The sequence below is a fragment of the Ischnura elegans genome, chromosome 1, assembly GCF_921293095.1.
Source record: "Ischnura elegans chromosome 1, ioIscEleg1.1, whole genome shotgun sequence".
In the NCBI taxonomy this organism is placed as follows: Eukaryota; Metazoa; Arthropoda; class Insecta; order Odonata; family Coenagrionidae; genus Ischnura; species Ischnura elegans.
The window spans coordinates 138,693,207-138,721,001 of record NC_060246.1 but is presented as its reverse complement, the minus strand read 5'-3'; the positions used below and the strand labels follow the sequence as shown (position 1 = coordinate 138,721,001).

Genomic DNA, 27,795 nt, shown 5'->3' with positions numbered 1-27,795 from the left:
ATTTCTTTCATTAGCAGCAGATATATACATGCACATACAAATTTCGCATTATATAATACTAAGAAACTAGAAATTTAATACTAATTGTGTATCAAAATTGTACATGCAGTTATATATGAAATGATATGAATGAAATAATAGCATGTGCATTTTTCCGCTCAGAAACTCATTGGTGCAAAAGTTCATGTAAATACATGTTTTACGCGGCACGATTTTTCAAAGTCTATATGAAACATGTACTAGCTAAAATAAGCTCTTCAGCAAATACCAGGGTACTTGATCACCATAGGCAAAAGAATGCGTAAACATTCACTATGCAGGTAGCATGCGATATTTCACTTCGAGGGGAAAACCGCAAAGAAAAATGTGCTCGGGTTACATAAATAACCCACGCGGAATTATAACTAACGGGGTAAAATAAAAAAAGTGTTAAATGACATTTTCTAGTTTTCCGTCTCTCAGAATAGAATAGTGTGCAATATATGTAAATATTATAGTGTGAAGTGGAATGGTATACCGCAAGAACAGCTTTAAAGCCTTATCGGTTACACGGGTTGCCTTAAAAATTCTTCCACTCTTGGTAAAACTATCGCTCACTCTCGTCGTATTGAAATCTACACGCACAGCGATATAAGAACTGTCATTAATGTCAATAGTAACAGAAAATCGCACAAAGATTCAACATCGATTATTTATTTAAAACAGTATAAGTTTTCACTCCGAATTTATCCTCGGGGTGAGCCGTGTTTATTACTCATAAAGTTAACGAGCTCTCATTAAATTTTTATGGTGGTATTAAAAATGAATAACAAAAAGAAGTGACCATGAATAAGCGTAAATAAGCATGATACATTTGTCTCGTATATTTATGGGTCAAAACTTACTCTGAAATAATGACAATATTGAAAGATCCATTTTTATTTTTGCATTTCAAGCCTCTAGTAACTATAGAATTATCATTACCTCGGCAAATTATCAATTCAGAAATTCGTACCCATTAAATTGGCATCTAAAATAATGATATTCCTCAAAATTCCAATTATCGAATTCATTTTGAAGGCAAATAGATTTTTGGTTTCCTTTTGGTTGACTTTTCAAAACGAAAGAGAGGTGTCCTGCGACCCTCTTCTTCGGAAGCAATTGGCTCTGAACGAAAGTAGGACAGTGTGTGTATGTATACGAGAGCGAAGGGAGGAAGAATAGCTTTTTCAGAGAAAGGTTCTTTTTCGTGTATCGACGAGTCGTGCAGAAGGAAAAAGGGAATTCTTTCTTCATTGTGAAATTTCGAGCGAGTGACGGGGGCGTCGTTCGTGCGAAAGCGTCGACAAGGGTGGGATAGACTGACGACCACAGCTTGCGGGTTGCTCGAGTGTCACCAGCGGTCGCGGGATGGTTTCCTCACTTGGCTGGCTTCTTGGTTCGCTTGCAGAGGGGGGAAGAATTAACTCCCCAGACCTACTCCGCTCTCCGCGAGCAAGACTCCTTCATCGCCCAGGAGAGCATCTTCTTCTTCTTCCCACCTCACAAAAACTCTTAAGGCCTGGTTACACGGTACATTAGAATGTACAAGATTCTGTACATTTTTCTGAATGGTTTTCTGAACAGATTCTTGTACATTCTCATGGACAAGATCCACGAGTGGGTGGTTACACGGTACATTTTTTCCGACATTTTTTCGTACATTTTAAATGCGCAACAAATTATTTCAACTTCAAATATAAACCAAAGGGGAATATGCAAACTTTTTTAAAAGTACTAGAACAATAAGATACTTACCTCAAATGTACTTGCCGAAAATTTCGTGGATGAATAATGTTTTATAGCTGAGATATGAGTCATTAAAAATAATCTTCATCGACTGTTTGAAAACACGTGACGGAGCGTGCGCACGTTACATCACGGCACGGTATCCACTGATGACAGGCCTAGGAAGTGGATAGAACAACTGTCTATGTGGGGCTTCAAACGCATATTTAGCGAATATAATTGCTGTTTTAACGTCAAACTTCGGATTGTGAATATTTTGGGTTGCCAAGGCGTTGTTGAAATAAATAAAGGCGATTGTTTGGGGAGCTTTGGAAAGATTAAATCCAAATAAGTTGATTGCAGATTGTGATCTACGTTACACACCTACATCATTTGCTTAATGCAGTAAGTGTAATGCAGCATGGACCTTCAATAGAAAAACGTGTGAAAACCATATAAATAGTGTATCCCATAAAACCATATAACGTGCTCCGTCGTCTAGTACCTCTATTTACTCGCCGGAGAAAATTTTTGCTTGTGTTCGAAAGGACAAAAATAAGAGGAATAAGTGGTTAATGATTCACAGAATGGAGCCAAATACATTATCTACATTGTCAACGGGATATTCTCAACGTAAGTACACTCTTAAATCATGGTTACCGCAGGATTTTATCAAGTTACTTATTTCACTTTGTAAACAACTCTGTAAATGTACCTATCATTCTACCCATTGTAGGATCAAATTATAAGGAAAGTGGCTGTTTACGAGAATAAATACTGATTACGTTTAAACCACGGAGAAAAATAAGGAATGTAATGGGCGGCCGGCCTCTCGTCGAAAGGAGCCCCTAACAAGGAATATTCACGAAGTGTCTTTCGCCGATATCGTTCAAATTTTGTTGGATAGTAGTGTTCCATAATAAAAGCACATTTTAAAATTTTCTCGTGCCCTTAAGCCTTGTGATGTAAAAAACAGGACATAATAAAGGCAGTTGAATTTTAGTCTTGAAAGCGAGTGTGTCGTGATTTCCCTCCATCCTTCTCTTGTGAATCGGCGCACGCTACAGGAATATACTAGAAATATGAGGCTTTTGGCAAAGTAAATTCAGTATTTATTACTGCGATGCCCATAGCGTTCGCTGCATATCAACGCAACACCTAAAATTTCGACTCGTTTTGCAGTCGGTCTTGATTCAAAAACAGGAACTCGAGTAAATGCATCGTAAATAGTACTTGAAACTTATTTCTTTGCCTATCACATGCTTTTTTATGACCTTTTAACGATCATTTGGATCTCATTCTTGGATAATTCTCGCGGTTCATACATTAATGGCCTTTCCATCTGATCCTTCCTTTTACCCATCCCCTTTTCTTGTGTTCCATTCTTTCGCTACGCATATTCAATCAGTAAGATATCCAAGTCAAGCAAGATCATATCAAATCCAAATAAGTATCGGGGCCGTACGTAAACAAAGAAGTCGCCTATACAAGCCAGATGAAATGAATGTGTCGTTTTCGTAGTCTGCCACCAGGTGACTCTGAGTTCAAATTGTATGATTGTCTGAACGAAATTAGAGCAGGCGTTCAGAAATTCATACATTCTTACATTTTGCGTGGTTACACGGTGCATTTTCGCGTTCATTCTGAGATTCAGACATTCTCACATTTTCTTGTACATTCTCATGTACCGTGTAACCAGGCCTTTAGACTCTGTTCTATGCACATTGACGGACGAAAGAGAGAAATACCGTAACCTTGACTATCATAGGATATTTCTGTACACATATCCCATTTACGGAAGCACCTCAGGGAACAAGAGCCAACAATCTTTTGAAATGAGAATTCCATTGAAACTATCATGACAGCATTTATTAGCTCACTTTTCTTCGAATTTAAATGTGTTGACGGTAAGGTTATTAGTCCGCTTATCTGATTATTGTATCTATTAAATGATTTTCGGCTAGTTTTTTTCAGAAGTCGAACATTCTACCATTGCACTACTCTCCGTCTTCTTTTCAAGATGTTACGATCACATCCCTCCTTTTTCCTTTCGCTCTGTGATCACGAAATCGGCGCGGTACATAAACTGAATCAAATTTTAAATTTCGATACTGCCTCCGATCTAATAATGAACTTGTCGAGGTGAGGATTAAAAGAGGTTGTTATACAGTAACGAAAACAATTATGTGAACAGTGATTATACCCTTAGTACACGGAGTAAAGGAGACCCTCCAATTCACCCCTTAGTTTAACCTTAACCAGGTGAATTTATTAAAGATACATTCTAATCAATCAATAACGCTTGTCGAAACATAAAGTACAAAGGAACTCAAAATTATATATTGTTTCAACCTGAAGTAGGATACACGGGTCTAGTTTATGGAATATGCTCTAGAATACATATTTTGCACTTAATACCATCATAGTTTAAAAAGTCACAATCTTGAACTCAACGGATATTTAAAAAGATACATCCATTCTATTTTCATTTTTTACTTCTTCAGTTAAGGACATGGATAGATTGGTGAAAATAAAGAATTGATGATAAGCAAGGTCAAATTCCTCATATGCTTATTTTTCATTCACTGCTCAAAAATCAATATATTACGATGTGGATAAGCAGTATATAGGCTACATCGAATAAATTTTTAATTGATACTAAATTATATAAAATATATACATAACTAACAATAAGTATCGGTTTGCGTTGAAATAGTCGAAGTGAAATACCACTGAGTAATTATTGTAAAATAAAAATTTCATTACTTCGTGAAAATATATGTTTTTTATCAGATCAATATATTGTGAAATAATAGTATGATGCTAATATATGTGAGCATATGTCTCAAGAAAAAAGTTAATGATTTGCTATCGAAGAAGAGAAAAGTATTTATGTGTATGCATTGGCGGAGTTGCGGTACCTGTCCAAGTAAAAGTAAATATGTAGCCTTTATGTACAATTTTGAATCAAACGCGACATTTTATTTCGAACAACAGTCGTAACGAATTAGTCTTTCATGGCGGATCTTCAGAACTTGTTCACCTATAGTTATAGTCCGCCGCCCCTTGTACTTATGCTGAAAATGATACATTGGTGCATGAAGTAGCTCGCTATCACGGGGTAACGTTTCTAGTAGCCAAAAAATCACAGTATTGTTTTCACTAGCAACAATCTAATCGCAAGGTAGTGAAAGCAACCAGATAAACGACAAATGTAGCTATTACTGAAAGCGAATCTCTGACTGATCTTCCCACAGGTCAATTCACTTACACGTTTCCTGAGCCATAATGGGTGTAGGCTTGTAACTCAAACACCTTCCTTCAGGTTCGTTAAAAACTCCAAACAACAAGGCCTTTAGGTGCGTTAAAAACCTCGCATGGGCTCAAGCAAGCCGAGCGTTAATCGAGCATTAAAGAGAGCAGTAGCTTGGGTACCTCAAGCCAATTCAGCAGTGCCCCGCCAAAGTTCGACTAATTCGGTCGGCCTGCATCATACGCGCGGGCAAACCGCAATAGATGTAGGGTTCAATGCCAGCGGATAACCCCTATAAAAAGCACAAAAAGCGCTGAATTGAGTCTTATAATATTGAATTCTGCTCATCTTACACGGCAGCATCAGAAAACTCCGTTTACCCTCCATCGCTTCGTCCTTGGTAAGAAAGCTGTTACAGAGAGAGTATTCAAGCTCAAGCTCGTAGCTCTCTTTTGGACATCTTCTGATTTTCGTCCGTAGGGTGATCGATTAGTGGTTTGTTTAATTGGTAGCATAGGGCCCGAAAGCTCAGGTCCTATAAAAAAAGAGGAATTGAAATGCGGGAGAGGAGTTACAGAAAGGAAATGAAGGAAAAATGGTAAGCGGCAGATAGAATGTCTTGGCGAAGAAAAAGAATTGCGACCCATAGTGGACAGTTCATTTCGCCGTGGACCAAAAGCATAGCCGACTCAGCTTTGCCGTTTCTTCTTCCTACTGCGTAAAGGAAAGCACAAAACCTCCTACATAACCCTCTGCAGCGAATGATGGGGGGCATTCAATTTCGTCTAAGACAATCGAAAAATAGTTTCATGTTTGGCAAAGAAAATCGTAATCATTAAGCCGCGCTACCCATCCATCGAAGACGGCAGGTTTAAAAAAATTAATTCTTCAAGTCTCAAAATCGGAAGTTGATCAAATTTGGTGCTGAATGGTGCTGAATTTGGTGCAATCATGGTGCTGAATTTTTCTATATATTAGAATCAGTAGGATTTGCTTCCAGATCGGAACATTGACCATTCGCAATGTTATTTAACAGGTCAACTGCAGGCCGCAGCGAGGTCTGGGAGCTCAAAGCAACAAGCATGCTCGGAAGATACGGTGCTAAGCGTAACCTCTCCAAAGGTACCTTCTCTTCAAATGAAACCCTCAACCCCTGCCAATTTTTTTCTAAAAACAGCCTTGGTCAACTGAGGTTATAATCCGTTCGGGAAAATTTTAACTTTTCTGCTAATTCAATATTCAAACTGTCCAACAAAAATTCTTTACCCTTTTACTGCCGAAGCATTTATATTTTCTTTAGCATACTTACAGTTTGTATCGATTCCGTTCCAAAATTTTATCAGCTTTACAGTATAACTTTTAAGGTTTTTTTTGGAATCATGAATGAACCATGAATGAATGGACCATGATTGGAAATGGACCTCTAGCCTCGCGTCGTATATTCCCAACTTTTTATTCTTAAGTTACGACTATAGTTTCAATGCATCCAAGATAATAAAACCTTGGAAACTATAATAAAATGCTGAAATCATGGTCGATGCTAGTAAAATAAAAGTGAGGGATGTGTATCGCGACATTTCTTTTTAAATTCATCAGACTCGCTTCGTTTCGATTTGTGAAGATGGGATTCGATTCTATTAGAAATGGCTATCTAGAGATTCGCTTCGTAACATTTCTAGGCATGTGACAGAGATAATTTGCTTCGCCTTGGTGATTATTTTCCTGACTTGATATCTCCGGAACAGGCTTCATCGGCATTTTCCTTGTCAATTCATCTTTCTTCATCCCCTTTCACTCACAAAATTAGAAAAACCCCTCTCTAGGTCCACAGTCTTTCGCCGTAAGCCTTTCTTCTCATCAAACTTAAGTCCTTCTCCATTGAAAGACCAGAGTACGACACACAACACGACCAGGTCCCATTCCGTCACCCTCTTTCCGTCTGTCTCCCATTTAACTCGATCCACTCTGTTGGCACACACTCATTTTCTTCGCTCAGCACCACAGCCCTATGGTCACAGCTGCGGAGATTCTCCAAAGTAAGTTCAACATCCACAACAATCGCTACGCTTTTGATTGCTTTCCTTTGACTTCGACAAAAAATGTCCACCCTCCCCTTCGCTTTTTCCCGGCCTCCCTTTCGTGACACTATTCTTTTCAAGAGATTGATTCCTCTCGGGACCCAATTAAAGTCGCATTATGAAGTCTCGACGTTCATTGGCGGGCGCGGCAATTCTATTCCCTCCGTCGAATCTTTCCTAGGGAGGACAAAAAGATTTGGAAAGCTGACGTATTTTAATTGGCCTCAAGTAAAAACCTCTAAAATTTAGTTTTCCACGTGTTGCCCTTTACACTGTATTTTCTAGGCATTCGTTAGAAAAAATATACCCACGAGACCAACTAATTATTCTCGCTAATAAAACAAAGATATAAAATTCATCTCCGCATTAGTGGTATTCGCCGGATAACTACAACTTGTTCATTACTTCAGTACTAAAATTGGAAATAACTACAAATATTACGCGACTTATTTGAAAGAGCTAAATAAAATTCAAGAAATTTCCTACATTTTTAGCTAAGGATAAAAATTTGATCATACAATCCAATGATTCCGCCATCAATAAAGAGTTGCTAATAGAAGCCGGAATAAAAAGCGGCATCATTTAGTTGCTAGCTTTAAGTGAAATAATTGTGATACCGCCAGGTAAAAATAAGTAAACAGGATTCTTTTATTATTTACTTCTTTTACCCGTAATGTGTGGTAAAAGTATTTGTAATCTCCTGGACAGAATATCTTGCTTAAATATTGCTCTCTAAGTCAGGAAAGCTATTTCATTCAGTGGAAGTATACGCCTGATTTTAAAACAAAGAAATGAAATACAATTTCTCCTTAATCACCTTTAGGTTGGCATCAACGTGCTGAGTCCTGAGGAAGGGTGAAACCCCTTCCCAGGCACAGGCAGGTCCCTCAATTACTCCATGACGCTTCCTTAAGCGCATCAGACGACGCCATGATCTTTTCGTCAAGACGTGCTCCGGCTTCCGGGATGTCTTGGAGGAAGCTGGTGACTCCGGATGTTAATAGTGATTAAGCGGCATTTCTGACATGCCCTTTCACTTGATACTCCGTGGAATTCATCTTTTTATGTGATCCTGAGAAGATCCAGGTCTGTATCAATCTATGTCCTTATTTTGTAATGCCTATTTGTATCTGTTGCTCTACAATCAACTTCTCTTTTTAACGTATTCTAAATGAAAGAAGAAAGAGCTAAATGATCAGCGTATAAGTATGAACTAAGACTCTAAAATTTAATTGAACCATCCGTTTCCTTTGTCTCTATTTTATTAAATGAAAAATTCCTTGAGTTGGAGAGCTTTTTCGATTTTAATTTTTACGATGCTTAAGAAATGATTTTATCCTTAGCATTAAGATAATAGTTATAAGAAAATATTCATTTCCTAGACGATGGAAAAATAAAAAGTACTAAAAACACTTTAACTCTACGAGTTACTTAAAAATGATAAAATTTGATTAGCACACAGTTACCTGTATAAATAAAATTGAGATGGGTTATTTTAAAGAATGCATATGGTAGACTAATTTTTATTTATTTTTTGCTTTAAAAAGAAGGGTTGCAAATATTTAAAAATTTTAAATTTAAATGAGGAATGTTAAAATATTTAAACTTCGACAACTTGCACGGATATTCAGATACAAAATCCTGCATTCTCTTTGCAGTCGCCTGACGGGCAATCATCTCCATCTTCTGCGACCCCCAATCCTGCCTAGAAATGACGGACAAACTCCACGAGTATCAGGGCGTCATTGGACGCCTCCATTCCATCAGAGATGACGCCAAAAACAAATATGCCGAGTTCAAGGAAGGCGGAGGTATCCGGGGAATGGCAATGCGCCAATCCGAACCTGGAAAGGCGGATCCAAGCGATTTCTCTCACATTTACCGGTAAATGTCGGGATATAATACAATTGATGTCATTACTGTTCATTCACACATTTCTTAAAAATCATGAGTTTAACTTAAAAGGTAATGGAACCTGATTTATGATTGAGTACATAGAAAAAAATATTACTTAACATCGAAAATAGCAATTTACATAAAACCAATGATCAATATTAGCAAGGTACATGATTATTTTTGATTCCTTGATATCCCCCTTCATTTTACCGTATATATCGAGAAATCACCTCTTCTAGCGGCAGAGGTAAATACTAGCAATCACTAACATTGTGTTACCTACAAAATGTTTATACCTAAATATGCCATACAGCTGGACCTTTAGTTGGACTTCACTATAACTATACGTGATATGCATCCTTGATGAAGTGAGTGTTTAGTATTAAAGAGTAGAGCTAAGAAAAGCGAACGACACTAGCAATACAAATTATTCGCGACGCCACGAACAAGGTAGAGGTTTTTCGGAACCAGGTGAATTTATAATTTTATAAGCTAAATCATTGTACGTACACTTGTCTCTTTTTCGGCTAAGTGAAATATCAATCGCGGATCCCTTTCCTGTTTGTTTACGAAAGGAAATGTGGTAAATATTTTACATGATAAGCCCCACTCCTCAAAAGATATGATCGGGCTTGAATATAATGATAGGCAAAAGCATTGTAATACAAGCCCAAAAAAATTGACGCAGCCACGTAGCAAGTGGTATGTGTTTAAGTTGACCGCAGTCTAGCTCTTAGAACGCAAAGACGGGATCAAGCAACCGCTTGATCCCGTCTCCGCGTTCCTTGGGCGAAGTTAAGAGCTTCATGTCGGGGGGGGGGGGGGGGGGGGGGGGTCGCAATCCTGCTGGGGGTTGAGGGGTTATGGAACACGCCCTAGTGAAACGGGGGATATTCAATAGCCCCTAAGTGTTCCGGGAAAATTTGCTTAAATTAGCCTCTAAAAATAGCATTTTAAGTACTACTTAAGACTAAAATTTATTCAAACTTTTGATGACTTGGTTTTCATTGTACTTGAATGTTCAGGTTTAGCACTTTTTTCGGACACATTACCATTTAAGTTCAGAGAGCCAGGCTGCCCCTATCTCCCCAAAACTCCGCCTACATTTTACACCCAAAATTTATTAAATCCGGCCGAACTGATGAAATGCATCATGTGTCCGCAGGCGGAAGGAGAGGTCGGAGCTGATTCGGATATCGGCGGCGGTGATGGGCATCGAGTTTTCATATGCGGCCGAAACGGCGTTCGTGTCGCCCACGCTGCTCAAGATCGGCGTCGAGCACCGCCACATGACTCTCGTGTGGGGTCTGTCTCCCACCATCGGCTTCTTCCTCACGCCCTTGCTCGGGTCGCTGTCTGACAGATGCCGACTCAACCTCGGACGAAGGAGGCCCTTCATCATCGCACTCGCCATCGGAGTCCTCTTGGGTAAGAATGAATCTGCAACACGCGGGTCAGTTATTAAAATGTCAAAGGCGTCAAATCTCCGCTCTGATGACGCTGCTGTCGAATAAATGGACGAATTGACTGTAGAAATTATACGGCACCAATTCACAGTTGACGCTTATGACATTCATATAATTGACCCAGAGTCAGGTCATACCCCCAAATACTGATGGCTCATTCCCTCCTAAAATAACAACTTCCCTCATCCTCCAGATACATTGTTTGCATTTTAACAATCCCTCAAATTTTTTATCTCAACCAACATTTTGATACTTGCACCACACATTCCCCCTTTGAACAGCCCAGTGGCAATATGCATAGAAAAATAATTTCAGGAATAACACGGCTAAGTTTGTATCCGAATGAAATTTGGCTAATCTTGATATATTTTAAACATGTTGGAATTGGTTTTATCGGTAATCATCCGCCCACATATTAAAATTAAATCAATAGTAAGTTTCCGCACAATATTTAATAACTTAGCAAATGCGATAACATCGGCAATGGTTACAGCGCGTAGCGCTATCATCCGGGAGATGAAACTCTAGACCTTGAAGATGGTAAGAGGTGCCGAAACCAAGGTTGATGATGTCGAAGTTGTTAGGCTATAAAATATTGTTTGTAAAATTACCATCATATTAATTTCGATATTTTTTTGGATGTGCGGAACATAGCAGTTTAAGTCCGGGTATATTCGATATTATTTTCAAAATATAGGGTGCGTTCCGAAAGTAATGCATTTGAATTTCCTGCGACGCTCCTATTGGTCTGAGTGGGATTATACCTCTTAAAGTAGGTGGGGTAGATGTTAAGCTTTGCCGCAAAACCAGTCTCAACGCTCTCCAAGCTGAGGGAGCGGCAGGACGTCAGTTATTGTAAACCTCTACGCGCTTACCGTCTCGCCAAAATAAATGGGATCGACGATCGAGAAAAGTTTTGTGAGAAACTAAAAAAATCTCCCGAGGAGACAAACAAAATAATTCTTGAGGCTTACGAGGACTCTGCTCTGCCCTACTAAAATTTTTTGAGGTGGTGAAAGTAGGTACTACTACAACAGTAGGTACTAGGAAAGCAGGTAGGTGAAGACCTTTAGGTAGGGTCGGGAAGAGGTCAATGTCCAAAAAGGCAAGAATGACCTAATCAAGAGTGAAATCAGTGTACATTGTCTTCTTAGAAAGCAAAGGAGTGATCCACAACAGTAGTGTCATGACGCCGGAACGCCGTTCCGGCACTGGTAAACAAAGGAAATAATAGTCAAATCACACTTTTATCAATTTTGGTATCTCGAAACTACTAATATAAATATTCGTAGCAAAAAAAATATTTTGTGTTAGAATTTAAATAATAAGTTGTATTAAAAACCACGGAGAGTAATATTTCACTTCTGAAAAAGTTCAGCAAAGTGCGTTCCGGCACTGCTGATTTTGCCATGACGTCACCGGTCGACAAGGAATTATTTTATCAAGGCTAGACATTTAATGCTGCCTATCAAATGTAAGCTAATCGTAAATTGGGTTTTGTTAAAAGAATATTAGGAAAGAGCGACGACAAAGTTAGAGAAATTAGCCACTTCTCCCTCATTAGACCCCATTTAGAATACGCTGCCAGTGTTTGGAATCCTCATAAAATAGGCTTAATAACAGAGTTAGAACGCGTGCAAAGAAGAGCTGCCAGGTTAGTGAAAAGTCGTTACGATATTCTTGTAAGAGTATCTGACCTCCCAGATAAACTCAGATGGGAATCTCTTTCAGACCGTAGACTGAAAAAATAGACTAAACCTATTGGATAAATTCAAGAGCAGTGTATTTTCTGAAGAAGTTAGCCTTCCATATCATACGAACGGCAACATACTACAGTAGATCAGATCATATAAATAAAATAAGAGATAGACTGTAGAACAGACAGATTCAGAATGTCTTTTTTACACGATCAATAAGAGGCTGTAACGGCAGCGTTAGAACTCACACATAGATTAGATTACTTATATTGTAGCTTATTAACTTATTTATACCATAATGCATGTTTCTGAATTTTCTTATTATTTTTATCAGCATGTTTTATGTGTTCTAGCTTTATTGGCAGAAAACCTTAATGAGTAGTTGGCAAGTGTTGCCTTTGAATGAATGCGGTAGTATAATTTGTTAGCAAACGTAACGGTTTTTGTACCGTGTGGTGTGCATGTGAGAATCCTATTGCATGCTGATTAATCACCCCCTGCCAAACACCTTAGAGGTGGCTCGCAGGGTATTATATAGATATAGATGTACGTGCAGGAAAGACTCCGGAAAAGGGTCATCAGGACGAGAGAAGACATCTCTGCTACCTGGCAAATCCAGCTCGACAACACGCCTAGCCACACGTGCTACGAATCCGCGAGTCCCTGGCAAAACATGAGGTTCAAACGCTGCGCAACCCCGCAATAGTCCTGAAGTCGCCCGAGCGGACTTTTTTCTGTTACCTTGGATTAAGGCAGCCCTGAAATGAACCCATTTTTCGTACATATAAGAGAGAAAATCTGTCGTGACGGGGACCTTGCGACACGTCCCCGAAGAAGCCTTCCTCAGCGCGCACTGGCCATAGCAGAGTCGCTGGAAAAAATATGTAGAAGCTCAAGGGCTTTACTATGAAGAATTTAAATTGTTTGAGCAAATCTGTTCAATAAATTCCTTTCTTTTAAATAATTGCTTTACTTTCGGAACGCACCCTGTAACTGTCCCCCATATATTGCTCAAATAAAAAATGCATAGGTACACTGAAGTTCTACTACTAGCAGGGATGCCGACTTACAAAAAATATTGGGGGTGCCCAAACCGGGGATCTTGACCCCTGAAATTTTATAAGTAGTGAGTTAAGTTTTTTGACCGTTTTAGAAAAGTCATATGAAAAAAAATTAGAGCCCTGAAAACTCGAATATCGATATCTGGACACTCCGGGGAAAATCGACAAGCCTGGAACATTTTTTCCTCTCACCCATGACGAATTTTTGAGGGGGTTCGAGCCCCTCAAGCCCCATGAAGTCGACGCCAATGACTACTAGTCGGGAAAATAATTAATGTTGCTGCGGGTGAATAGTTTTTCTTGTTGAAGGCTAAATGGTTCCGGTTGATTCATGTAATTATTTCCTTTTTACTCCTCCCATCTGATTTTATTATGCTCCCGAGATAAACAAACTGGTCCACCGCCTCCAATGCTTCTCCTCGTAAGACCAGCTCCAATCTTGCCCATTGTCTGCATGGTACCACCACTTGCCTTCTTATTTCTTAGACTAGAGGACCTTCCCCTATATCCTTATCCTCAAATATAACCAAAGGAATTCCGACAGTATTTGCGTCAACAAAGATGTAGAGGCAGTATATTCAAGATTTTGAAGGTCATCGCCCTGTCCCCCCTTCAAATCACCTTCCCTCCAAACTCTTCCTTTTACCTTTACTCCCCAATTTGTAGCCCTGAGAAGGTATGAAACCGAAAGCCTGATACCTAAGGAGCCTTTCCAATAATGAGGTCATCCTCAGAGCGAATGTCGTTGTGACGCACTGTGCTGTCATTGTTTCCGCCGGAAGGGTTGATCCTGGTGCCGAACGGCGAGGACATGGGCTACGCGATGGGCGACCAGCGGCCGCCGCCACCCTCCGCCCACGTCAACGCCACGGCCCCCGGCTCGCCACCCCGAGCCCCGCCCCCGCCGCCCCCTTCACATCCTTGGGGCCTCTTCTTTACCATCCTGGGCACCGTGCTGCTCGACTTCGACGCCGACGCCTGCCAGAGCCCTTCCAGAGCCTACCTCCTCGACGTCACGGTTCCCGGTGAGTGCACACGAAATCATGGGCGGATTCAGCATTATATTTGGGATAGGGGGTCATAACATAGGTCCGGAAAGTATGGATTACCCACCGGGAGAGAGGGGCGTTTTTACTGTAAGGAGTGCTACGCTCTACGATAAATACAACTCAAACTTCTCTCACGTATGGGACTTGTAGCCATGCATTTGCATACGCACTCCCTATCCACTCCTACAAGGATACAAACACTTTTAAAATAATTAAAATTAGATATTTAATGATAAAATTTTGGGGGTTGTGACCCCTGTGACCCTCTCTAAATCCATCCCTGCACGAAATAATAAGCCATACGTGGCTGTTAAGAGCGAAAGAATAATTTCAGGGGAGGTTCAAGGCTCAGCGAGCGGGGGAAAAAGCGGTCTAACGCCCCCGAAATGTTGAGAAGAGTCTTAGGTGCTCCTCCTTCAAGTGACCCTCCTACCCCAAAATATATTCACTCCTCCAAAACCCTCACCGGAAGAATTTTTATGGCTATGGCCAAAGGGAGATTTTTTCGGATATGTGGTTTATGTCTCACTTGAGACAATGTTCCGAGGAAAGAGGGGGGAGAGTGAACCCCTTGACCCACCCTCCGCTCGCTATGGCCTTGAAGGGTGACGTATGATGTCTATTACGTAAAAGTTGAAAACGTCAAATCTATTGTTGAAACGACGCGGCCGGCAAATGAATTGACGATTGACAATAGGAATTATACACCCTCAAATGGTCTAACACCCAAGACATGTTTATAATTGACCTATTGGTGCATCCCATGCGTATTGCGTCATGGAAGGATATTCGGGTCGACAGCAGCCATGCAGTGGAAAATCCGAATAGCCTTCCTGAGTCAACTCTCCTACCTACCCCTACGGTAAAAATGGAGAAAAAACATTTAATGTGCAATTCCAAAGTTGCGCACGGAAGTCATTGGTTTTTACACTAGTTATAAGTATCACAATAGCTGTTTCGAGGCTTGAAAAACCTTACCCAACCCCACTAAATATCTGTATCATAGGTTGGGTATATGTTAAAAATTTCACAGACGATTTCGATGCATCTTCTTTCATTACGTATCATTTATCTGTGAAATTTGAATGAGGTACGTAGAGACTTTAAAGAGAATCGCCTCATAGCTGTATCTACTCACCAATTAAATTTCCTTTTCGTTATCCAATACTTTTTCTCAGTCACTCTTTACAAATCCTAAATTCATGTTCTAACCCAAGATCAAGTTGAACGAACGAACGAAGTCGCTCAGTTTCATAATCAGACAATTTCTTCTGATTTCATGATACATTTTCATTCTGTCACCCAGAAGTCAATTCCCTTCGTGCATCCGTTTTCCGCTCTATTACCCTGAACCCTTTATCGTTTTATCCTTCCAAATCCTCGCATTCCTCTTCCACACAATGCGCTTGGTTTGCTTCCGTTACGGATGGAAAACAACGCGCCAATTGCCTCGTGTCGTCACCAGAACGGTTTCAGCCGATCCTCGCGTCTCATTTCAATTTGATTACCCTAACCTTACCCTCTCTCTAACACAGACCCCTCCTTATCCCTTGAATCCCCTTAAGCCTTCTCCCGTCGAGACAGAGAAATACAAGGCTATTTATGGCCCCAATCTCGCGCCAATGGACTCCTTATATCGTCTGATATATATCTCACTTCCTGCCAGCGATGCCATGCTATTGCGTCTCCGCGCTTGAATTTCCATTCATGGCTGTATTCTCTATCCTCAGACCCTGCACTAAGACTTAAAGAGAATGAATATTCTTTGAATTAACCTAAAAGTAAGTTAAAATAGCTCGTCATGGGTGAAAAATAAAAGCTCTGATCTTGACGTAATTCTTCGCAGAATTATTTATCATACACTAGAGTTATAATAATAAAAAATAATAATTATAGATAATAATATTTACTAATATAATTGATTATATAGAATAAATATACATTTTAGAGTAATATTAATTTTTTAGGTGAAGAATTATTTATCGATATTTTATTCGTAGCCCGAAAAGTCGGCAGAGTTCAAATCTATAATATGGAGACGATCTTAAGAGAATGACATTAAATTTTTGTTATCTTTGTCAAGGAATTCTAATGATTTATTGTACTTAAATATTTGTCATAGCGTTTTCCATGCATTAATATTTGTTTTTTTTTTTACTCTTCCAGAGGACCATGCGAGAGGGCTTAGCACATTTACAATTATGGCTGGTCTCGGAGGATGCCTTGGTTATGCACTCGGTGGCATTAACTGGGATGCAACTGCCTTGGGTACGATACAAGCCATTATTCATTCTAGTGACAAGCTGAAGTTCAGTACAAAAAAATTAACAATTGTGCACAACAAAGTACAACTATTTATTTCGATTTCTTTCAAAATATTGAGGCCATTTTCTGTGTCCATTAGATTCTGAAAGATAAAACTTTACCATTTCATTATCAATCGAGATTTTATGACTTTTTTTTACATAAATTTCAAGTAATGTAAAGCCTGTTATTTCGATTTGGTGTCTTGATTTGACAGGAAGATGTACAAAATCTATGGAGTTTTATCACGTCAAAATATCAGGAGATGCTGCATCTCAGATAACAGCCGACAAAACATCTATAGCCGTGCGTAGTTATTTTTATTATATACACGGCAAACGGGAGAAAACTATATTACCTAATCATTAAACGGTTAATTACAAAGAGGATTTAAGGAGTAAAAGCTCTTCCAAGAAAATAAATTTCTGCAATTATATGAGGGTCAAAAATTAAAATTCTTTTTTTTAAATATTATTCATTGTAAAAAATTCATTTGATGACAAATAGAACCATAATTTTTATTACCTCTTATTGATAAGTTATTTTTTTAAATTAGGATTTGCTGACCAAGATTTTTTTCCATATTCCTCAGGTGCAATGCTTGGAGGACATGTCCGTGCAGTCTTCACATTAATTACATTTATATTCATCACCTGCGTTTCAGTCACAGTCAGCAGCTTTAAGGAAATACCCCTTGAAATTTTGGAGAAGGATGGTGTAGAGTTGGAGAAGGTAATCTGAATTTTTTAATTATAATATTCCTTCAAGTTTGGTTCGAGTTTTGACTTATCTTAAAGAGAATGCAAGCGAAAAATTGTAATCCCTATGCAACAATACCTACCACTAAAACCTACGCTAAATCTGAAGCAGTAATGGTGAATAACCGCCGGGTGCGATACGCATAAGAATGACCAAAAAGAAGTTCGTCCGTTCATTTCACTATTATAAGGCAAGAATATGTCATTAAGCAAGAGAATGGGTCATAGACTCAATGCACGACATCGCATGTAAAAATTCATCAATTTCCTCCTCGTTTAAGTGATGGCACTTTATTTTTCGGTGCTCCATGAATGCCATGGGTCAGAGATGGCGGGGAGCCGTAATTCATCGAATACGATGGAGAAAAAACTTTTATCAATGAAGTGATGATATGACGACGACAAGAGTTTTGCGCTGTCTCTTCTCGTAGCAGAAAAATCACTGGATCATATTTCTCATAGGCTGGTCGGCTCTCTCTCTCTTGTAACATCAAATCTAGTCTCACAAGTGGTAGCTCGCGTTGTCCTGACGACGCGTCGGCGCGGGATTATTCCATCCCTCAACCCTGGAGGCGTCGACAGTAGTCTCATAATAGCAATGCTTCTTTACGTTTTCTCTTCCACAATCCCCTCTCCCCTGGTAAAAGCACACATACCCGGCCTAAGGAGTGCATCCCCGCGGGATCCCTGCAGGATTCTGTTCAGATTGCCTGATTTCATGGAAAGTTTTTACTTACTACATTCGAAAATACAAAACCAAGCCTTGAGAAATCGAGGCATTTGTGTAGAATTAGGTTTTGAGAAAGAGACCACGCAGCTGGAACATAGAATTAAATAACATTGCATCAACAGAAATCACGATTTCAAATTGATGTTTGAACACCTGTCATTAATGTTTAAGATCCAAAACACTTTAAGCGACATCCTTGACAAGGGAAAAATTCTATGAATACATACACGCTCAAAAACACTGGTAAAATGGATAAGTTAGCCTTAAAGTCGCTCAACTGTTTTCGCGAAATCCCTAAAAAAATTCACATATCACCTTAGCTTTCAGTAATACCTCAATACTTCGAGTATGCATCTCTAGCACAGTAAAACTGCTAATTGATGTACAGCGATAACTTTTCTGCATATTTCGCGAATTGTTTCAACAAATAACTGAAGCAGTCCGCATAACTACACGCGGAGCTTATTGCTGTCTCGACGCGCTGCTGAGTTACGCCATAAATATAGGCAATTCGCAATAATGTAATTGGAGTAGGGGAGAGAAATATCGTAGACTAACTTCTCACGCATTTCAGAGAAAATTGCGAGGAAAATTTATAATCTCGAGTAATCGCCATTACAACTACTGTGGATTCCTTTCCTATTACTTCCCATGAAACAATAAGGCACAGGATTTCCTGGGAGCATAGGCAATATGCAATGCGTAGTTAGGAAATGAATAATTTGAGGTCATTCAGGAGACAAATATATATTATCAAAATTTATGCTGCACTAATTTTCATAAAGAGGACCTACCTTGGAGTAGAGCTGTCAGGTCATGTACAGATGATTATTTGGCAAGTGTTATATTATTAGCCCCTAATAATTGTTTTTCTCTTAAATATTTAAGAGAAAATTGGATTGTATTCACCTGTAATTGATATGAGCAAATTATTCCATGTCCATTTGATTCACTGTACAGTGGATAAACACCAAGTTAACATTTTCTTATCAATTCAATATGTACTGGGAAAGATTAAATTAATATTGACAAGACGCCCTCACGTTTTTGCAGCAGAGAAATGGCTGCAAGTGAATTCAATTGAACAAGCAAGTTATTTTAAATGAGCAAATTATAGTTCTTGATCTTCCTATTTTATAATATATATTGTCTGTGAGCATTCTCCTCTCATTTCTACTGTAGTTATGAAGTGTTTGTATGATAAATGGGAGGATATTGCGTAATTTAAAGCTAATAAATAGTATCCAACACAATATTACAGGTACGTCGGGAGGCAATGTCACTAACTTCACCAGTGGCTGCAGTAGGTACAGCAGGTGCCTCTGATGAAAATAGCGCTACTCTGCCCTCACATCATCCATCTTATGGTGCCCTTGCAACTCTGCAACCACCCCCTCCACCACCACCAGTAAGTAACTGGCTAGTGCCTATTTCCAGAATATGTGATACAATTTCTCCGAAGAACCAAATAGAATAAGTCTTGGTGAATCGCTGTATGGGTTTTCCACTGATTTTACTTCTTTTAATTCTAATAATGGGCAATGAATGATGCATGAATTTGTGATACAATTTCTCCGAAGAACCAAATAGAATAAGTATTGGTGAATCGCTGTATGGGTTTTCCACTGATTTTACTTCTTTTGATCCTAATAATGGGCAATGAATGATAATATGTTTTTTTTGGGTTAAATTCCCAGGTAGGAGCATATTATCTGACAATAATTAATAATAATGAGATTTCGGGGAGGGAAATATATAGCCATCCTTCATAAATGCGATATACAATGCTGGGGTCTAAAAGTATTAGTGAGAGGCAGGAGGATTCTATTGACTATTTTAGTTTTAAATAAGACTGTTCACTCCAGAAATTTTGGAAGGAGTTAACCCCCTCATTCCTCCACCTTACCACAGCATTGGCACTAGGCCTCCAATAGCCTAACACCCCCTTGTATGTGCAACAACAAGAGAGCATTTTATTTGAAAAATGAAAACCATAAGCAAAAATGAGCAGCAAAGCACAATCCGTGTACATAAATGATAAAAATAAGTGGTGGATCATAATATTTGCAGAAACAATGCATTTTAGAAATATTTAAATAAAACCTTTCACAAGTACGCATCATTCTCAGGGTTCTACATACATATTGTACCAGTTTTGATTTTGAGTGGACTTGAATTTTAAAAAATACTAATTTTAAAATAGCTAAAATATGCCAAATATGTATTTCTTTATGAGTAATGAGAGGAAAATATGAATTGACTACCTCAATTATGCCACAACTATTTTGTTGATACTGTACTACATAACTACCAGTATTTTTTCCATTTAAACAGTGGGATTCTGTGACAGAAGGAAATGCAGAAGGAGTGGAAAGTTCTAGTGGAGGAGTTAACCAAGAGGCGACTGCTCTAGTAGATGTAGCATCAGCTGGTAACACAGCACCAGAGCAACCTTCTGGAGGTGGAACAGCCCCTACCATGGTAACAAAATTAAATTAATGATTATCAATTTAGACATCTTTCAAAATTAAAATATTTTGTGGGATAGTTAAAAAATTAAATTTTCATGCTTTCAAAATTAGAAACACTGGGAAATGGCATATACATAATTTCATGACAATTTCAAAATACTCCCCTCCAATAAACTCTCCCAGTGTGATTATATTCATAGTACACAATCCAGCAGAAATGCAGACATTATTTTACTAACACTGGTGTATGAGCTGGTAGGCTAGTCAACTATACATAATGAGCAATCAGAGCAAGTAATGGTGTATTTTGTGGTATATGAGAGTACACAAATATATATATATCATTAATTTACTGATTTCAGGGTCTATAAAAGATAAAAGTATTTGTTATTTACATTCTCCTTTATTTTTTAATTCTACAGGTAGAACATATATAAAATATAACAGATACAGCCGAGAGCGAATCCAAGATTTTTTCCAGGGGGGGAGGGTCTGACTGGTAAACAGTCTTCTCATATTTGGGCTTAAAATCTATATGCAACAATTACTCTATGGAATATGTACTTCTAAATTTTGTAATAAAAGTTATTGATATCTAAATGTTAAAATTTTTGTATTAAAATATAAAATTTATTAATATTTGTATTAAAAATCTTGTCTATTTTTTAAATGTCTGGGGGGGGGGGGGGTATGCCCCCCTTACATCTGCCTGTGGAAACAGCTGCAGGGTATTCACCATTGTGATTCAAACTAGCTAACTACTTGGTTACTTATGGAATGGATGTATAATTTATTTAAAAACTGTGTTGGGTATTTACCCCCTCCCCTTCGGCGAGTGTCGTCGCCCTATGGGATTTCCAAGTTCCGACCGAGTCCCATTCGGCCCCTTTCCCGTGGTCTCCGCCAAGGAGTTTCGACTCGCACCCTTTAGGAGTGAGGGAGTGCCATTACTCGAGGGTCAGTAACCCTCAGACCCTAGCATCCATGCCCTTGCCGACGGCGTGGGTGAGGCAGTGTTTGACAAAAGCCGGAAGCGTGTGGACGCAGAGTTTTGGCGTGCGTAAGTCGCACGCGAAATAAACCAAATTCCATCGAAGGTGTCCTCGCCCTTCATTTATCATAACCCGGCGCACACCTCCCCGCACGCACATCTTCCGAGCCACCACGGGCCGGGTTGCGCGAACATTTTTGGTCCTTCGGGCCGGATTGCGCGAACATACTGCTAATATTTTATGGCCACTATTTATGGGGTCAGTTACTTTGAGCAAATGTAGAACCCAAAAGCCTGAGAGTTAAAATGTTGGCACCTCAGTGCGTTTGGATGTTAACACAGAAAACTATCCACTCTGTTAGTAACCAACTAGATATGTGGCTAGTTTTTTCAATCACAACTTGTGAACACCCAGCAGTTTCTGATATCTTTTATGTGTTCTATAATGTATGGAGTCTTTGATTATCAATTTCTACTCCTTATTTATGAATGGTTTATTTTTCAACATAGCAGCTTTTACGTGTGCATGTGATACCCTTTAAAATGACTCCTCATCCAGAATATATGTAGTCAATTCAACACACATTGGAATATGCTTTAAGATTAATCCTTCCAAGAAAGAATATTGGTCCACAATAATAGTTTTTTTAATTTCTGCTAATACGTCCATGTTCCCATAGGATGCAAGAGGCAGTGAATTTGCTGGGGAAATGCCACCCACACTCAGCCAATATTTATCTTCCATTGTGGTGATGCCTCCATCACTGAGAATCCTCTGCGCAACCAACCTTTTCTGCTGGATGGCCCATGTCTGTTATTCCCTATACTTCACTGATTTCGTGGGTGAAGCAGTCTATGGTGGGAATCCAAAGGTTTGTTTTCAATCAAATACCTACTTGAATTCTAATTATATACACACATACAAAAGAGAGGAAAAAGACAACTACCTATCAATAAAGTTTTTAAGCGTATCGAACTTTTGAAATACAGCAGACTCCCGATTATCCGGCTGTGGTATATCCGTGCATGATTTTCACATTCGCTCAATAATTTCCACGATCTTTATTAAAAAAAAATAAAATTCAACGAAAAATCACCGGAATTACTGAATTAATGCTTGGATGAACCGTGCCTATTATTTCCGTTAGAATTACCTTCGTAAAACGAAAGCGATCGTGAGCTAGCTGCATTCACGGGAGCACCAAGTTCCTGTATTCCAAGTCTCGCAGTGCGCGACCGGGATCACGGACACACTTCCTGCAGCAGTTGCAACCCGGGCAACTTGTGGGAGTGGCGACTACATGGCGTGGTGCCTGACAGTGTAGTTTCCGACGTCGAGCAGTGGTTTTGAAGCATTCACGCAAACTACTTTCTGTATCCGTGATCACAAAGCCACGGATGTAACCAGGCCTTACAAGAAGCATAAATAATACGAGTACAACCATGCTATCGCTGCTAAAAAGAAAACTAACTGGCGAAGAAAGCTCTCAGTGAGTCTGGGAAGCACTCTAAAATAACAGAATAACTGGATGAATAATAATATATTGTTTGTTTTATGTAAATTATGAACATTATATGACATTGAAGTGAAAATTTGGGTTACCCATGTTTTCCGATTATTCGTGCCATCTCTCCCCCATCATTAGCCCGGATAATTGGGAGTGAACTGCACTACAGTTATTACGCAGTTCTATTTGTACAAATAATACCATAATATCCATTAAATCTTTAGCCCAAGAAGAAATATACATATCTCCTATATCCTTCAGACAAGTTTGAGGAACCCACACCTCCCCAGTCTTCACTAAATTGATTACAAGCTCAAATTGGTTGCTCATGTCTATGTCCACTGATTTCCTTGCCTTCACATCCTCACGGCATTAGCATTACCAATAATGATGGGAAAGTACATACTTAGGAGTGTGGGTCACATACTGTAGTGTTTTTAACCCAATAGATCTATTTCACAGGCATCTTAATATTCTGATTACAGAAGGAAAACGATTTCCTTCAAAAGCCTTGTCACAATATCTTAGTAAGTCAATAGCCGATTTTAAAGGAAATTATTATATCATTGGATAAAATATGAAAAGGAACATGAGACTAAGATTGTAGAACAGAAGACAAAAATTCACCCATAAAAAGCAGTCAAATAAAAAAATCAGTTTGATGTTGTCTGAATATCAGACAAACACCATCAAACAAAAATAAGGATGAGGAAGAAAAAATGTACAATCACCATAAATAGGTGGCTAATAGAATGTATGCCTGAAATTTCTTCAGAAAAGTTTAGAATAGGTATTTATCCAAGACAGGTATTTATTTATTTTTTCCAAGTTTTTCACTTTGAGGTAAGGAATAGATGAGATGCCAAGATAAATAAAAAGTTATGTAATATGTAATGAGCAAGTCTTGCAAGATTTATTTAGATGGACTATAGATTTTAAATTATGAATGAATATTTTTCCCTAGATATTTATGAGTGTGCATGTTTGAAGCACATTTTTTTATGATCCCCTTCATCATTCATGTTTCTTCAATTTTCTTTCAGGCTGAGGATGGATCAGCTGAGCGAGAGCTCTATGAAGAAGGCGTTCGCTTTGGCTGCTGGGGAATGTCAATGTACTCCCTTTCATGCTCCTGCTACTCCATGCTCATAGAGAAGCTGGTAAAAAGGTTCAAGTAAGCAAAATGCATTATTTATTCCATTATTTAACAGTTTGAGTAATTTTTGAAGAATCTATTTTAGCAAATGTTACCATACCTACTGTGGACATGAATTAGGCTGTAGTGGTGCCTGATTGGGTTGGTGCTTTCCCACAAACCCACCTCTACTAGATCCACTATTGCTGAGACTCAAAACACAAGGTAGTAGGCCGACTTACATGGATGAACTAACAGCACACACATTTGTTCTTCGTGGCAGTCCAGTTAACTGTATTTTAAGGAAGTGTATTGGTGCATGTAGGTTCCTAGTCAACTATTTTGGCAAGCCTGCTTCCTTGGTAAAAAAATGACAGGCAGCTTATATTTACCACAAACCTCATTAAAATGACCACATTTGAATTCACACCAAAGAGAGGTAGCCCCATCAATAGCCATCTTATGCACACTCATATTCCAATGCTTGTTCTGATGAATGGAAAAACTGAAAGTAACCTAATTACTTTGGTTTTACTTTCAGAGCGAGGGCTGTTTATGTTGGAGGACAGCTAGTATATTGCAGTGGAATGATAATGATGGCCATTTGCAGACATCCTGTAGCAGTCTTACTGTTTTCATGGTCTGCTGGGGTCATGTATTCCACTCTGTTCACCATGCCATATCTGCTTGTAGCACACTACCATGCTTCTGGAACAGTGAGTATGCATTAAATTGCTCCCATATAGCATTGATCAGGGGCGCAGCTAAGAATTAAGGCTAGGGGGGGTTTGAGGCGCAACTAATACTTTGGAGTGTGGGGGTATTGCATATCTGCCAGGGTAAGTGGGAGTTGTGGGGGCCCTCCTCCAGAAAATTTTAAGAGTAATGGTTCAAAATGACTAGTTTTACCGCTTTATGAGAGATATTAGATTAATCCTAACACTAATATATAAGGAATACTAATCCATTAAGTAAAATGGATTAAACTTAAAAATTTCTCTGAGCTCTGGGGGGGGGGGGGTTTATCCCCCAAAACCCCCCCCTCGCTGCACCACTGGTTTGATCATATAGTTTTGATACAATAATTTCAATTCCACTCAAGCAATGATCGTAAGGAATGTTTACAATGGTTCCTACATTACAAAAAGAGAAGACTTAAATAAACATTTGTCTCAACTGTTCATACATTAAGAAAAATGACTGAATTCTGAAAAGCTGTTACTCGAGGTACATTTTCTCTAAATTAGAAATACTTGTGAAATGCAAATATACAAAAAATATTGAAAATAATTAAGTCAACTAGCAAGGTTCCAGTTATATCAAGCCTTCTCAAGTCCTTGAAAATTTCCTTATAGAAGGATATTCATCAATGAAAGGCTTTGAGGTTAGCAATATCAAATACAAATGTTATTTCAATAGGACTACATATGTACCAGAACCTGGACCTTGTATATATACTTCTATTCTATAGTTAATAATTAGCTTTGTTAAAAAAGTGTTGTATTTTTTCAATATTTTTGTGCAGTTCGCAGAGGGTGGAGGAACACATGCTCAGATTCGTGGCCTGGGCACTGATGTGGCCATAGTGAGCAGTATGGTATTCCTTGCTCAGCTAACTCTCTCCTGCTTCATGGGAAGTCTTGTGGCAGCCGTTGGCTCCACAACAGCTGTGGTTGCAGTGGCAGCCTTCCTCAGCTTCTGTGGTGCCCTTATAGCCACTCAGGTCACTTATCTTGATTTATGAAGTGAACCTACGCACACCTTCCATCATTTCAGCTTGGATTCAGGCTCATGGGTACGACAATAATGGTTTGTTGGAATCACCTTAACTCCAAAAGGTGCCTTCATTCAACGGTGACATAATAGTCAGTCACCATGCTTACCCCACTGAAAGCACCATGGTTGAGTATGACATGTTATATTACGATGGTCATAACTTTTTTTGACAATGGTTCACATGGAAATAATTCTGAATTGAGAAAGACCAGACATTTGAATTTCATTCTATTAAAGCTAACAGGATTGATGATCAATTTCATGTAAATCTTGGAGATGAATCCAATAAAAACAACTGTAACTGATGGAAAGGAAAGCTCATTCACACTTATTTTCCATAATGCCTCAGGCAACAAGCAGATAATTTCAATATTTAACAAAACTTGTCTATAGGGTTATATTAGCACTTCTTCATCAATGTAGAAAGCTGCTATGCAAACATAAAACTAGCTGTCTCAAAAATTGATCACATTGATGAAATATCCAAAAATTTTAATGCCATATACATATTAACATAATCTCAAAAGTTGATTGAGCATTAAGTACCCATGCATAAAAATTGAATGAAAAACTGTCTTCCTGGTGTTTTCCTTTTAGGTTTACATTTTTTCCTCAAGCATGGAAGAAGTATTTGATTAGCTCTAGACTCCATGAAAGAAAATGCAGTACCATAGCAGAGTGTGAATAATGGGTGTTGTACGGTGTATATGTAACTTAATAATTGCTTGAAATATAAAGAGAGATTTTTATATGTCCTACATGTAATGAAAATTCAAGAGAATATAACTGTAAATGAAAAAAAAGAATGAAGCATAAGGAAATGGATGTTAAAAAGGAATAATAGACATTAATGGATACGCAGATTAAAAAGAATTCTTAACCTAAACAATTTTTTACTTCATCCATTCCTATTTACAATTTTGTGACTTACTTGAAGATAGAATGAATTAGAACTCTAAGAATGCACTTTTTTCTGTAAAAAATCATCATTACCTGGGTGCATACTTCACATGGTCACATATGGTCAAGTGTTTCACTGCGAAGATCCATCCTGCAACCGGATACATTTTATAAAAGTTTACAAAGCAAATACATTAGAGCCTCGGATATACGATCCTCAGTTATACGGTGACCTCACTTATACACAGATCTTTATTTGGTCCTTTGAATAACCCTATTTGAAACCATGCATTTCCAACCTCGGTAAATAAAATTGTCAGTTATACGACAACCTCCGTTATGAAATGTAATTTTACAGTCCCATGGCATAAAATACCTCACTTATTCAACTTTTCAGAGAACTGATCTATGAGAAGATTGTGGCACGTGCATCGATTTAGTCATGTGCATGTGTGTACACATTACACGGATATGCTAATAAAGAATAATAATTTTTCAAAAATTATTGATGCTGATTAGATAATAATTGTAAATATGTATATGTAGTACATACATGAATGTTAATCTGGAATTATGAATAGGGTAGTTTCCTTCATCAAAGAAAACAAAAAGCATTGATTGCGATTCGTTACCCACCATTAGTGTATTCATAATATACAAATTATTTGGTTTTAGAAATCACAATTTAGACGAATGTTAACGGTCAATTTTAACCTCATTTGAAAAAGGCCAGATTGGCGCCCACGCGATGCCACTCCACGTGACGTCAAAAGGACCTAGTTTCAATACGAGTAGATAGGAGTTTTACATCGTCCAAGATTACCAATGCATGCATGAGGCACAGACTTCAGGGAAACATCTCTTAATATTCACCTATTAAAACTGCCATTAGTCAGAGTTTCCTTTGTTTGATAAGGTATTAATAATCCATAATTAAGCCAAGCTCTACCTGCTAGCAGCCTGTATCACAGCAGAG

The 27,795-nt window shown here is 38.6% G+C and overlaps 1 protein-coding gene across 2 annotated transcripts in view; it reads left to right on the top strand.

The window, feature by feature from the left end:
* The window catches only part of LOC124170872 (proton-associated sugar transporter A), a 32,723-nt gene extending 5,922 nt beyond the window's left edge, over positions 1–26,801 (top strand). Inside the window, exons 2-13 of one of the 2 annotated variants that reach the window (XM_046549897.1) lie at positions 7,901–8,163; positions 8,736–8,961; positions 10,139–10,401; positions 13,980–14,222; positions 16,413–16,514; positions 17,143–17,282; positions 19,300–19,446; positions 20,376–20,519; positions 22,181–22,372; positions 24,052–24,182; positions 24,685–24,859; positions 25,669–26,801. In XM_046549897.1, the coding sequence (XP_046405853.1) occupies positions 8,789–8,961; positions 10,139–10,401; positions 13,980–14,222; positions 16,413–16,514; positions 17,143–17,282; positions 19,300–19,446; positions 20,376–20,519; positions 22,181–22,372; positions 24,052–24,182; positions 24,685–24,859; positions 25,669–25,887 (1,929 nt within the window). In that variant the 5' untranslated portion in view covers positions 7,901–8,163; positions 8,736–8,788 and the 3' untranslated portion in view covers positions 25,888–26,801. Of the gene's footprint in view, positions 1–7,900; positions 8,164–8,735; positions 8,962–10,138; positions 10,402–13,979; positions 14,223–16,412; positions 16,515–17,142; positions 17,283–19,299; positions 19,447–20,372; positions 20,520–22,180; positions 22,373–24,051; positions 24,183–24,684; positions 24,860–25,668 lie in introns of both variants that reach the window. The other variant, XM_046549889.1, reaches the window with a different exon arrangement.
* The last annotated feature ends 994 nt before the right edge of the window (positions 26,802–27,795 follow it).